Source organism: Parasteatoda tepidariorum, chromosome X1 (assembly GCF_043381705.1).
Source record: "Parasteatoda tepidariorum isolate YZ-2023 chromosome X1, CAS_Ptep_4.0, whole genome shotgun sequence".
Lineage (NCBI taxonomy): Eukaryota > Metazoa > Arthropoda > Arachnida > Araneae > Theridiidae > Parasteatoda > Parasteatoda tepidariorum.
This window is the reverse complement of record NC_092214.1, coordinates 48,944,663-48,959,702: the sequence shown is the minus strand read 5'-3', so window position 1 is coordinate 48,959,702 and position 15,040 is coordinate 48,944,663. Positions and strand designations below refer to the sequence as shown.

The 15,040-nt window shown below is 25.6% G+C and overlaps 1 protein-coding gene across 2 annotated transcripts in view; it reads right to left on the bottom strand.

Moving 5' to 3' along the window:
- Positions 1–15,040, bottom strand: part of LOC107456641 (glutamate receptor-interacting protein 1) — a 56,923-nt gene that overhangs the window by 17,955 nt on the left and 23,928 nt on the right. For both annotated transcript variants that reach the window (XM_016074550.3, XM_043049963.2), the window contains exons 2-10: positions 14,397–14,468; positions 13,851–13,922; positions 11,172–11,235; positions 10,383–10,528; positions 7,589–7,748; positions 6,069–6,214; positions 5,815–5,959; positions 4,053–4,234; positions 1,305–1,505 (exon numbers count right to left, since the gene is read on the bottom strand). In XM_016074550.3, coding sequence (XP_015930036.1) covers positions 1,305–1,505; positions 4,053–4,234; positions 5,815–5,959; positions 6,069–6,214; positions 7,589–7,748; positions 10,383–10,528; positions 11,172–11,235; positions 13,851–13,922; positions 14,397–14,468 — 1,188 coding nt within the window. The remainder of the gene's footprint in view (positions 1–1,304; positions 1,506–4,052; positions 4,235–5,814; positions 5,960–6,068; positions 6,215–7,588; positions 7,749–10,382; positions 10,529–11,171; positions 11,236–13,850; positions 13,923–14,396; positions 14,469–15,040) is intronic.

The following is a 15,040-nucleotide window of genomic DNA, read 5'->3' as shown; positions in this document are numbered from 1 at the left end:
TATTATCACTAAGAAAATTCTCTATCTTGCTCAGAACCTTCCTCTAACTTAAAAAAAATTATATTAGACAAGTTAATTAGTTTTCTAGACAACAAAGTTTAAACAAAGTTAAGTTTCTAAATAATTTGAATTCCAAAATTTCTCAAACAAACTAATAAAAAGAAGGTCAGAACTTCAAAAAGTTTATGCATAGCAGCAGTTCACTAGAAAGTGGTGAAAACAAATAAAATAATTCAAAACTCTGATTGTGTGGAAGATTTTGCTTTGATGGAAAAATTAAACAAATAGACAATTAAAAATAGTGTTTTTAGTATAGCTAAAAAATCTTGAATACTATTTTTTGTTTAAATAAAATTAGAAGTAATTCAAAAACATAATAGTTTAAAACCAGTTCAATAAACAAGAACTACTGCATTTCTTTTAAAAGATTTGCCTTTTCACAAAATTTTTCTTAGGAATTTCCATTACTTAAATACTTAGTAGACTGCAAAAACAACGTAGTGTTTGGATTTGTGTGGACTTTAAAAACTTTTCTGGGCAGTTTTTTGCAACTTAATTATATTAGAAGACTACAAAAATAAGAAAGAGTTTTGATTTGTGTGAAAAGTCATATTGTCTAAATGCAATTTCAAACGTAAGAAACTCAAAAAATTCAAACTCATAAAAATTCAAATTAACACCAAGTAAAATATGTGTAATAAAATTTCCTTTACTAAAACATGCAAAAATATAAGAGTGTCTACCAGGTCCCATCCATCCATAAAAGAGATATGTTCTTTTGGATCTGATTTCGTAACTTTCGTAATTAATTATCATTTGCATTAATAAACAGAGTTAAGGTTAAGCACACAAGTTTCTTATTCTATTTCTTCTCAAACCCAATTCCAAATTAACAGTTTTTTAAATGTTTTTTTTTGCATTTTCTTTTCTTTTTTTTTTTTTTTTTGCATTTACTTTTATGCATAATTTTGAGGTCGGTACTTTTTGTTTATATTTATGTACAAAAGAGAGAAAATGCTATTCCACACAGACAAGTTGACAAGAAAGAAATCATATATTTTAGTGCATATGTATACAATGCAGAATATTAAATTTTTTTTAACTGATAGTCAAAAAGCAACTTAGTCAAAGATTGTGAAGTTAATTTCTACAGCTAATAATCACTTTTTAAATTGATAAATGATCAAGCTTTTAATCCTGTTTCAATGTAGCAATTGTTTTATTTTTACTTTAGATTTCCAATTATTTTAGTTGTTTTGAATGCAATCTTTAAAACTATGTAAGTATTCAAAAATTGAATTTACCATCAGAGGAACTGGGTAAGACATCTGGGATAGCATTGCATAAATTACCCCCATCATTAATTCTTTTTGTTATTAATGGAGATGGTATTGATAAATATTGACTAGGCAAGTTGTAAGTAGCAGCACTCAGAGATGAAAGAGTGTTGTAACCAGAATTAGTAAAACTAGACCTGACAGCTGAAAGTCGTGTAGACACCAATCCTAAAAATTAAAATATAACTTCAACATATATATATTAAAGGAAAAAAATTATCAAGCATGCATAAAATTATCAAGCCATACTTAAAATAATATTCACTAATTAGAGCAATAAACAGGATAACTCATTTACAGAAGAAAAGATTGAGATATAAAGATAGAGTAAATTGTGAACAAGTGCTAAAATGTATAAGTACTAAATTAAAAACAAGACCAAAATTAAAAAACCACACAAATGAAACTGAAACATGCATATTTTAAATGTGGGATAGCCAACTTGCTGTAATGGTGCCACAGTTTGGTATAGCAGTTTTAAAAGTATAAGGCAGACTTATTGAAAAAATTTCTAAAATTGAAAAAACAATAACACTTCAATGAACTTATTCAAAATCCCTAACAAAACAATTAAACTTGTATTGAATTTTGGAGATTTTTACGAACAATAAATTTTCCAAATTATGATGACTAGCAATGCTATAAAAAATTACAGATTAATTCTTTCCTTTTCTTAATTTTTGAGAAGTTAAGTTTAATATAGAGGAGTGCACTTCTAATAAAGAGCATGTTTGTAAATTATCATAATTTTACTACACAGATTATACTATAAATAACATATTAATTCTTGATTGAATTTTTAATCAAAAAATCTCCATTCACATAATTTCCTATTTTTTACACTATTTACAGATTAAATAGGCTGTAGATTTGGACAAACTAATAGTTATAAAAAATATAATCCATTATGAAAATAACAAAATCAGAACATCAGTTCAGCTAATCTAATATTCACTTTAAACACTACATTTTGTCAGCATCTTAAAAAATTTTATTGATAAGCAAGAGAAGAAAAAAAAATTACTTCTCAAATTTTTTTATTTAGTTTGTCTTTAAAATTTTTTCCAATTAGTAATCGGATATATTAAGAAAAAAATGTTGACATCAAAAATGCTGAGTTTCTTTGTCATGAGATGACCAAAAGACTTAATTAAGGTTATAAGTCTGAATGAAGAAGAATTAGTCAGCTGTCCCTGAATTCAAACTATTGAGTTTTTTCAATTTTTAAGAATTATACGTTCAACATTATTAAATAGAATAAAACGATGATATAAGCATTTCAAAACGACTAAGTTTTAAAGTGTGTTAAAACCATACAATCCATAAGTTAATTAAAAATAAACCCTGAATTTAACAACTATTTTCAAAACTTACTAAAAATTAAAATAATAATAATTATTAAAGGAATTGACTACAATCTATAAAGGGAATGCAATACAATTAATTACTAGGGATAAGGAAAACTTTTAGTGAAAACAAGTAACTTTTAACAAAAATAATGCATTGAGGCATTAAGGAAAAAAAACTTTTGTCTCTCAGACAGAAGAGTGGCACTCCAGCCTCTTCTCTTAAAAAATAAAAATATAGTCTCTGTTGCAATTATATTTAAAAAAAAAGCCTGTAAAAGAATCCAAAATAATACACAATGTTGAGCCACTTACACAGTTTCAATAATCACAGATCTTTTTAGGTACAAAATAATAGTTAATTTATATCAGACAACAATCTAACAATACAATTGATGAAATTCCTATATTTTCAAGAATAGGAACAGGATACTCACAGAAGTATTTAACTTTTATATCAGGCATATTTTGGAGTTCAGAAAGTGCATAGTTATATCCATTTATTAAAAAGAAATGAAATTGTAATGTAGAAGAATGCTTTAATTTTTTTTAAAAAAAACTTGCTCTTCCTCAGTAGCCTATGAGTGAGATACTTGATGAGCATGGCCTTGGGGTCAAGAGTCTGTCACTGATTTATGTTGGAAAAAGGTATAGAATGACAAATATTAAAAACATCTCTGTAAAAAATGAAGGGTCAATTAAAAAATTTTTTGTTTAGATACAATACAGCAATAATTCTTTCTTCTTTAGAAAAGGGGAGGATAAAGAAAGAGTTCCATTTTTTACCCAAAACACTATTTTATCTAAAACACATTTCAAAAATTCACTTTTTGAATAAAAATTTACCAGTTTCGACATTGAGAGGTATAGTTTTTCTTACTTTTTTTCTAGCGAAATAAATTTTATAAAAATCCAAATGATTCTTTTAAAATTGCATGTTCATCGAAACAATATATTAGGAATAGTATATCAGGAAAATCAAAAAAATCAAGACAAATAAGAACTGAATATTTTGTATCAGAAAAATCAGTAATATCAAGACAATGTCAGCAAACTTTGAATCATAAAAATGAGATGTTCTGAATGCACACAAAATTCAAGAATATCAGGTCATAAAGCTAAAAATCAGCATAGTAAATCCATTCATTTATACTAAAGAAAAATGTGCAGATCAAGATCCTGAGTTAGTTTTAGTTTGTAAAGAAAAAATATCTTTTTAATACAATGTATAAAAATATCTATTTCAAAATCATTAAAATATACCACAAAAAAATTAATAAAAAATCAATGTCAAATAATGGGTTGAAAAGAAACACTTATGCTTCAGAGCTTATTTAAAAAAAACAATAGCATTTAATATCTAAATTACCTCTGTGAGTATAATTTTCAGGGGTTGACCTTAAAGCTAGCTGACTAAATGGTATAACTTCTAATTTCACAGTTTCTCCTGAAGAGGATTTCAACAGCTGCATAGCTTCAGCGGAGGTCATTAAGTCAACTTTAATATCATCTATAGCAAGAAGATGATCACCAACATGAAGTGCACCACATCTAGAATTATGGCAAGACTTTAATGATATTTAGTTTTCTCTAACAAAAAAAAAATTTTGAATTCAAATTAATTTATAGAGAATTTTTAGAGCAAAATTGATTTAAAATTCTTTCTTATAAAACAATTTTCAAATTTAATAGTAAATAAAAATCAGTTTTTAATCATCTAAACAGTCTAACTTGGTTTTGGTCTGCTCAAATCAAGTTGTGATATTTAAAATTCTTAAAAAATACTAGACTGATTTTACACAACAATTAAGCCAACACTGAATCTTTTCAATGGAGAACTAATTATGAAGATATTTAAAAAGCCATTTAGTTAGAAAAAAAGATTTTTTTTTAAACTTTTCTATGTTATAAGAAATTGCAATTAGTTTAAATTTCCCACACATACTCTTCTACACATATTATATGCATATGAACGTAATTAAAATATTTTGAATCATTTTATATGCATTAGAAATCATTATCACTCCATTATTTCTAAGAATAAAAAAAATTTTTAGATTTTTTAAATTTTTAATCTCACTCTTTGAAGTCTCTTAAAAAAAATCACATTCATTAAAATAATGTCTCAATGGGTAAAATAGAAAAAAATTATTTTTCAAAACTGTAGGCCACAGTACTCAAATTACAACATAGAGAAATGTCACTAAGCTTTAACAAGAGTACAATGACAAATATAATTGGCCAGTCACTAGCTTCATTTTTAAAATTTAATTTTAACTTCATCCATTTTTTTAATTTCTTCAATTATTCTAGGCTTAATTCACTTTTTTTTTATTTCTGATTTCTTGCCAGATCCTTGCAAATTGTTAACTATTAATATAAATAACAAAGAAGTATTCTGTACAACAAGCATGAAGAAGTGATTGTAAGAACAATAAAAAAAATTTGATAAAAAGAAAGAAATACAAAAAAATAATTTCTGTGAAAAGCTTCTAATTTAAAACACTTCAAAAGAAAAAATGTCACTAAGAACAGTGACTAAGAATCAATTTAAAACTCTCATTATTTGCAAGAAGTCAGTCAGACAGCACAAAAAAGAGGTTTTTTTTAAATAAAAACTAAAAAATTTTAAGAGTTGGATAAATCAACTTTATATTCAATTGAAATTAATAAGAAATAAATAAATGATATTTGAAGGAAAAAAGTAACAAAGATATTAACTATTTTCATAAATAATTTTTTTTAAATTCAAAGCAAATTTTTATTTTTTTTCGTATTTTATACATTTAATTCATATCTGTATGTATACAGATTATGAAATAAATAAAAGAATTAGATTTTTCCTAGTTATTTTAATTGGGATCATTATTCAGTTGCAATTATTACATTATCCCTCATATTTGAAGAAGAGTAAATTTTAAATAACTTAGATAAATTTCAGTAAATATTATTTTAAAAAAGGTGTTTGTCACACAATGAAGACCACCTCCCAAAAGAAATTCACATGCAAATAACCAATTTAAACTTCAAGTAAAAAGTTGTTATAAAAATAAATTCAGCTAACATTTTATTATTACACTGCAGAAATACATTTAAAATAGATTGTTCAGAATAATTAGCAAGTAATCTACCTTTCAGCAATACTAGCTTGGCGAATACTTTCAATAACAATAGCATGTTCAGGCACAGAAAGACGAGATAAGTTTATACCTAACTGACAGCCAGGTGTTTTATCTATTTCAATCAACAATGGGCCAGTAGCATTTTTCACTGCATCTGAAGACAATTTTACTAATTAGATAAATATTATTACATATATAGGAAAACTAAATGTTGAAGAAACAAAAGAAATTTGAAAACAAAAAAAAAAATTAAACAAGCATACCAATGATGGAAACATCATATTCAATTGTAAATAAGGCTGTTTGTTTCAATTGCTTTAAAACTTGTAAAGCATCTTGTAGGTTGGCTGCTGACAGATTTATTCCATCAACAGCTAGAAGTCTATCTCCAGCTTTTATAATTCCAGTTCTAAAGTGAAATATTACAGAATTTATTTTCGATACAATCAATGTTTTAAATACTTATCATATATCTATCATAATAGTAGATAATATTAAAAAAAACACACCAATGTATTTAAAAACTTAGCAGTTAAATGTAACAGATTAAGAAAGAACAACCTATATCCAAATATACATCCTTATACTGTTAGCCAAAAAAGTTTAGGTACACATGAAATTTATGCATAAATTCTAAAATAATGCATCTTTTTCCAATAAATTAATAGAAAAAGATACAACAAAAGAAAGCAAAAACTATAACAAAATAAATTGTTGGCTAGACACCAGATTAATTATTACAAAATTACAAGGAACATATTTTATTGTTAAATATAATGAAGAATGTAACAGAAAAAATGTAAGTAAACAACACAAACAGCTGTGGCTGTAATGGGTGCTAAAAAACGAATAAATATATTTCAGAAAAGCATACATCAAGAAAGCAAGTAGGAGCATCTAACTTAAGTTAAAGGGAAGGAAAGAGCATAAATTCCGATGATGCCAACTCTCAATGCTTATTTCATAAAAATTGTATGCACCAAAAATTAAAATTGGCTGTTACATGCTTCTTGAAATTTCAGTGTTCATTCATTCAAACAAGATGCCCTGTGCACTTTAATATTTGTATTTTTATGATTCCCTATGTATTTCTAAACTTCTTAATATACCCTAGAATCTGTATCTATGTTTTTTGCCCTAGTCTCCGGCCACTTTACTTCCTTTAAGCATACTTCATAAGACTTGCCTTTCTTTACACAAATCATTTTACTTTCTTTCTGGGTAAAAGTTCATCTTTTTGAGGCATGAATTTGAATATGAAAAATTAAACATCTGTTAGTCTGTTTTACTTTAGTCTTCGATTTGTTAAACATTTTTAGAAAGACTAAAATCCTCCCAGTCCTTGAACTAATGAAGTCTGATATCAAGAATTTTTGTAATCCATAAAAACTTTAATAAGACTTATTAAATTTAATATAGCAATATTTTTTTCAAATTTAGATCATCAAAACTAAATTATATAAAAAACTCTCATAATCAGCAATTTCTTTTATCGAAAATTGCATAATTTATGATATGAAAAAATCTTGTACTCAGTTTCATCACAAATTACATCAAAAAGTAAATAAAAAATAACTATACATAAATGTATTTGATTCAGTAAAAAAATAAATATACTTATTCTAACAAGTACAATTCTTCTTTTTCCACATAATGCATCAAATAAACTGCAGCATTAAAAAGCAAAAAAAATTAAGAAAAATATTTAATTATTAAAATTAATTTACATGAAAATTAAGGTTAGATAGTTAAATGTCTTAAAATATATCAAATCATTTTTTACCTATCAGCTGGACCTCCAAATCTTACATGAGTAATAGTTAATGGTCTTGATTTCCCTGGAACATTATTAATGCCACCTCTTAATGTAAAACCAAAACTTTCTTTCTCTTTTTCTAATTTCACTTGAATAACTTTTGATGTCGAAGGAATAGCACTATCAACTGTAAAATAATTATAAAAAGAAAACATATATTCTGATATAATAGACATTTCCTATTAAGGTAAAATAATTACCTAAAAATAATTTTAAGAAATATTTTTAAAATCCATAATTAAATTTTATTTTTAATACACTTTTTGAAATTAGAAAACAACTAATATTATAAAAAATTATGCTACACTTAAGTGCAAAAAAAAGATCTAACATTTTTGCACTTAAACACATTTAAGTTAGTATTAGTTTCCACCATATAGCTGTAATGCTTATTTTATGCTAATGATATTAAGCATTTGAAAAAGAAAAAAATTAAGAAAATTAACTATGATTTACTGAGAAATTATGTGCAGCCATTATGCCAATAATCAATGACAAAACAGAGTATCGATTTTTAAACATTAGCAAGCAATAAGGAAGCAACCTTTTTTTGATATTAATGATTTTAAAAATTGTAAATCATTAATAAAGTATTGAAAAGACTAATACTATAAAAAATCACATTAATATGAATACTAGATATTTTTAATTAACACTCAAAAAATACATTCACATAAAATGGGACATGTCAACCTGGGACATCATTATTTTGTAAACAGACTCTAAAAGTGTAGCAAGAGTTGATGTAAGTGCCTTTGGTAGTGCAAAACTGTTTTTGTTAATAATTTTTTTTGCTTTTTGAGTTGTTTTAAAATGAAGGATGGGTTTGTGAAAAGACAATCTGACACTTTTCTCATGGTATTTAGTTTTATCTAGAGAAATAAAAATTTTCAGAAATTCCCCTCTTGAAAGAAGAGAATAGTGGAGTAAAGCAAATAAAGTTAATTACTTTAATGTTTTTACCATCATTACTTGCATTATTTTGCCTTAAAATTATATTTTCTGAATGCAATTGACTTACCAACAGTCTATATTTTATTTAAATTTAAAACTGCGCTGTCTGAACATATATATTGAAATTGTAAGCAACATAAAAAACTGACATTGCAATGTTTGACTTGTTAATCTAGAGTATCTATTTTTTAAAAAATGAAGTAAATCAAAATTTCTCTGTTTTTCAAAAGATGAATTAATGGAATTCAACACTAATAACAGCTTAAACTTATAGTGACATTTTCTTTATTTCTTTCTTCGAAAAGTTTTTTCTGTTGAAGGTTTTTTTTACTATCTATAATACAACAGATTTCAGTTAAAAAATATCTATGAACTATCATTTTAAGTATTACCTGATAGAAAACTTCATTCACTTCAAAAAATAAACAAAACTAAATACCCTGATCATTTTTCTACCTCTGTTTATCGTAAACATTTTGCCGTCTCTTTGCTCTCTCATGTTAGTTTTCACCTTAATCAACCTTTTTCTCAGAAAATGTTTGCTTTTCATACCTTCTTTTTCATTTCTGTGCACTTAACCTTTGCTTTGACTCTTTTCTCTTAAACTCTGGACTCAACTTCATCCATTTGTTTGATGCTAACCGTGGGTTTAACCCTTCTATAGTTGATTTAGCTTTGGCTAATTTCACTAGATCCAAACACCCATTTTCTTCTAAACCCTACAGAGAACTAGCAACCTTACCGTTTTTTTCTCTCGTTTGTAATAAAATTGCTAATATCCTGTACCGTTTTGGTTTTAAATTCATTTTCAGGCCTGTTAATAAAATCAAATTTAAGTCTCTTTAAGATCAGCTTACATCATCACCAAATTACATCAGCTCATCTTCATGCTCTGGAATTTTGTTTTATTAATTTGAATGCTGATTCTCTTGTTAACAACATTAGTTCCTACTTTCTCTCCATAACACATGGAAATGCATTTTATTTTGATTTGCCTTTCAACCATTATGATCTTTTTTGTTCTGTTTTTTCCCTCCTGTGGTTTTTCTAGTTTTGCTTCTTGCCTTCATTTTTTCGTTTTTGTAGGCAACTTTATGTTTTTATTTCAAATTAAACAATATATTCATGTCTGGCAAGTCTTGAAAATAGGAGCCTATTTTTGAAGTGCTTGAAATACGTAGACTATTATCTCTTATTTGTTTATTTTTGAAGTGAATGAAATTTTCACTCTGGTAATATGAAACTGTTTCAATTTCTTTGAATTTATTTAATATCATTAGAGGTATCACATTGAAAGTATTTTTTTAATAATTATTGCACAATGCAGAAAACTATTTATAACATTTATCTATCTCAAATCTATAACATTTATTTTCTTAATTATTGGAAGAAAATCTTCAAACAAAATCTAATGAGTAGAATAGTCTTGCGTTTTTCTTACTTCACTCTCAACTCATGCTCAAAAAAATTATGTCTGCTTGCAGTAACGTTTTTTTCAAATTGGCTTCTACACATTGTAGTTATTAATTTTTTTCCTTAAAAAAATAACTATTAAACAGATCGAAAAAGAATTCTGATGAATTTATTTAAATAAAATCAATCTAATGAAATTAAACTTAAAATATTGTTTAGTTTCCTACTGAAAAAAACATGGGAATGTAATAAACTTTTCTTACATTCGAAAATTCTAAAATTAATATGAACAAAATAATTGCTTCAAGGTCAAAATCTTTATCAATGCAATAATTAATGTTTTCTTATTTTAAAATAAAGTTAGTTACGAATACTAAAAGCAACGTGCACTTACTGGGAGAAGGTATTTCATACTCAATTTCTAACGTAACTTTACTTCCAGCATTTTTCAGTAAATTTACTATTTCTTCGTGTTTCAATTTACAAGTTCGAATACCATTTACAGAAATAATATGATCTCCAACAGCAAGACCATCACTTCTATTACAGAAAAAAAGTATAACACAGTCAAAACTAGAGCAGAATAGTAAAATAAGTAAGGAATAAGAAAGAAATATAAAATAAGCAAGACAAGTTTAGTTTATCATTTTTTTCACATCAAAGCAAAAAATTTATACAAAGCAGGTATCTACATTCCGTGTACTAAATTTGATGAATTAAAAAAATATAACTAAGTTTTTCGGCTAAAAAATGAAAATTAGAAAATGGGATCAAAAACAACTTTTTCTCAGAATAAATTAATTTACTTGTAATAAAAATAAGTACATATGGAAAAATTTATGCAAATACTAGAATCATTCTACCAGTTGGCATCATTAAGAAAAGTTTGTGTTAAGAGTCCTGAAATGGTTATGTCTTTTTTTATAGCATCGTTTACTGTTCAACTAAAACAAATCCTAAATTAAGCAAAAGAAAGGGCCATAAAATTTTTTAGCGATATCCCTTGCTATTTTAAATTTATTCCACATGAAAGGTGTTTAACTTAGCATTTTGTATGTGTATACACACACGCACACACACACACACACACGCACACGCACACACAGATAGATAGAACAAACATTAGTTGAATATAAAAATGCTGCAAAGTACAGGCTAAGGCAAATTTAAAAAAAAATATTACCTATGAGCTATACTTCCTGGCCTCAGATTTGCAATTTTAGGTTTCGAATTTTTGTCAATACCACCTGCAACAACATATACTTTTCAATCAGGAGGCATTGAAATAAACACTCATATACATTGAAATAAATCATCAATTGAGTAAATTGCATTTCTTACTCTCACAATAAGAAGAATCTAAAACAGAATCCTAATACAGTGATTACCACTTATAAAGGCATTGGATTATTAAATAAGCAACTTTTGAAAACTAGATTTGCAAGAATGGAAACATTACAACATTAAAACATGTTAAAACTATCCTTTTATAAAATCATGATCATGGCTTATTAAAATCAAATTTGAAAAGGATAATGCCTATTGAAAGATGATCGCCTATCATCACTCATTCAATAATGTAAATTTATCTTCAATAGATGTCAGAAAAAGCACCTGATCATAAAAATAAATAGAAATACTGACAAGTTACAAAATATTATGAACTTTCAAATGATGTTGAGTCTTTAATTTTCAATCTTGGTAATCAAACAAAATGATAATGTTTTAAAACCATCTTTAATTTTTTTTTAAAAAAACTGGAGCTCATGTTTAACTAAAGTGTCAAATGTTGATTCTGTAAAAATAAAATAAAATTAAGTAAAAAATAAGTAAGGAACAATCAATTAAAGCTGCCAATGTGTTTGTAATGTTCAACTTCAAAATTTTTTTCTCCTAAAAGTAGACAATCTAGTTTATATAATCAGCTATCTTATAAAAGTAAATGTTCTCATAATGCAATTTTAATAGGTGGTGGGCACTGTAATTTCCAAATTCATTCTTTTTGCATACATTTTTTAACTAACTTTTAGAAGACCATCCTTAAAATGATGGATGGCATAGCATTAAAAATCCTGCAAAAAGACAACATTGAGTAAACATCTCATTGAAAATCAACTAAAACATGGTTACGGTAAAAGAAAAATGTAGAAAATAAGATTTTACACCTTTGGATTTTTTTATACTCATTCCATTTAATTTGATCTATCACTTGGGTTAACAATTCCCTTCCTTGACTATTTTCTTAATGAACCACAAAAATATAAGTGTATACATCAGATTCAGGGTCAAAACCTTATGGCCAAATCTTCTCTTGCTAAATATTTGCCTGCCAGAACTTCACTAATCCAAAACTTCCCATGTATAATACTTCGCCAATCCATAACTTCATTTGAATAAAACTTTAACGATTCATAACTTTACAGGTGTAAAACTTCCCGGTCCATATGCTTGCAAATGCAAAACTTTGCTGGTTTACAACTTCAACATCTATTATCCTAAATTAACATTAAGCATATTTTATTCTATTTTTTAAATTAAAATAGTGAGTTTTAAAAAAAAACTAATTTAATATTTTTGATTTAAATTAAAATTAAAGTCATTATGATTTAAAGCTTTAAAACATTAACTTTCCTAAATTAACATTAAGCGTTTTCCATTCTACTTTAAAAATTTAAATAAAATATGAAAAAACATTTAATTTAATGTTTTTACTTTTATTAAAATTAAATTAATTATGAATTAGATCTTATTAAAATTACGTAATATATAAAATATTTTTTATTAAAATTAATACATAAATTGTTAAAAATGAAAAATTTTCTTACAAATTAAAAGAAAAAAATTAAATCGTTAAAACATTAACTTTCCTAAATTAACATTAAGCTTTTTCACGTTCTGTTTTTTAAATTGGAATAATAAAATATTTGTAAAAAATTTTAATTTTATATTTTGACTATTATTAAAATTAAATTACAGGTTTGAACTTATTAAAATTATATAACATATAAAATATTTTTAATTAAATTTAATGCATATATTAATTATTATATTAATGTTAATTAATTCAAGATTTTGAACTTTGCCCATACAGTTTTGTGTGTCAAAAAATCAGCTATGAAGTTTTGAACCATTACCATACATTGATAGTAATTTTGACTTTTTACATTTTTAATTTTAACACAAACAACGATGTTTGTTATCCCTCCATTTAGATATTTGGGCAATTAATGCAAAAATTTCCTTCTCTAGTAGTGTTTCCCCATTGAATAACACAGAAAATAAAATAAAAAACAGTTATTTTAGAAAGCAACCATGTTAAGTATAAGGGCAAACATAGAAACACCTATATGTCCCTAACTATTTTTAAAATGGTTTCAATTTTTACAACAGCTTACATTCATATTTTTAAAGAAACAAAATATTTTTGTATTCTAACTAAAAATATAGATTTACATTTAAATGCAAAAATATTAAAAGTATACATTTGGGTGAACAGTTCCTTGTTTAAAAATTCTAAAATAACTTCCCTCGCATTATTATAGAATCTTAGATCATATCAACAATTTTTCCTTTTAAATTTTAATTAATGTTTAGTTTTTGAAAAAAATTTAGCTAACATATTATTGATTGAGAAATGTATGATAAATGTAGAAAATTATGCACGTTACCTAAAAAGTTCATATCATGTGAAAATATATCAAACTATAAAGAAAGCTATTGAAATTTAAATGAAAAATAAAAAAAGTATTATGGTTAAGTTCTGCAACTTCGAAATTAGCAAGTTTTAAGATATTTCAAGACATTTTTATGCAGTTTGATATGTAATTCAAAAGAAAATAAGATTAAATTTTTAAAGTTATACCTGAAATTATAAGTCCTAAAGTCATTCCTTCTTTTTTCTCCAACTCCACAAATGATGTTCCTTTTTTGTCCTCTAAAAGATAAAAAAAAAATATTAGCAATTAAAAAATATATATATACTGTTAAGGAGAGAATACAAGAAAACATCAATTGTTATTTATTATTTTTTAATGGACTTAGTTTCTAATAAAAGTGAGATAAATAAAACATATTTTAAGTACTTTTTTTAAGTTGCTAAATTGATAATATGTATGTAGTGTTTTCAACAGGCTTTATAAATGATCAAATAACTAAAAGTTATGATATGATTATAGTGCAATCATTTGAATTACAACACATCAAAATTAAAGAAATACTTTTTTTTTCACAATTAAATTTTAATGAAGGGAAATTTAAAATCCAGGAAATTACTAGTATTTATCTTATTAAGGTTTTAATTATATTAGGTACATCTTTTTAATGTTTCCCTTCGAAATATGTTTGAGAACAAAAATCAGTAAATCAAATGGTGAAATGTACATTTAAAACATATTTAAAAATTACTTACCACTGATAAAGCTGGACAACCTTTCATCATGAGAAGCTTCTAAACCACACTGCTTTGTATAAAAATTATCACCTACAATAAAAATATTTTTTGGATAATTTTATTAAGAAAATTAAAATTTTGTCAAGGGGTTTAAAAAAAACGAGGAAGTTTAAGTTAAGAAAAAGCAGAAATCACAACTTACAAAAAAGTGCAGAATAGGTAAATAAAACTAAAATTGGGTTGATAGTAGCTATTGAGCCAAAAATAAGTTTTCACATGAAACAAAATTTAGTAGGTTTCGGCAGTCAAATTTACAATAAACATTCTCATACAAAATGCTGTAACCACAACTTCTTTTTTAATCACATATTGTCTGATATCATAAACTACAGAATTAGCTAAGAAAATTTGAAGTACCTGAAAGGGGAAATGGGTTTGTGATTTGCTTACATTTTCTAACAAAGGAGAAAAAGGTTTATAAACAACATTTATGTAGGATCCTAAAATACTCTTATTTTAAAAATTTTAAAATCCCCCCCCCCCGAAAAAAAACATGGAAAAATGTTTAATTTGATTGGTGTTGTTGTTAATTTACGTCGCACTAGAGCTGCACAATGGGCTATTGGTGACGGTCTGGGAAACATCCCGGAGGATGATCCGAA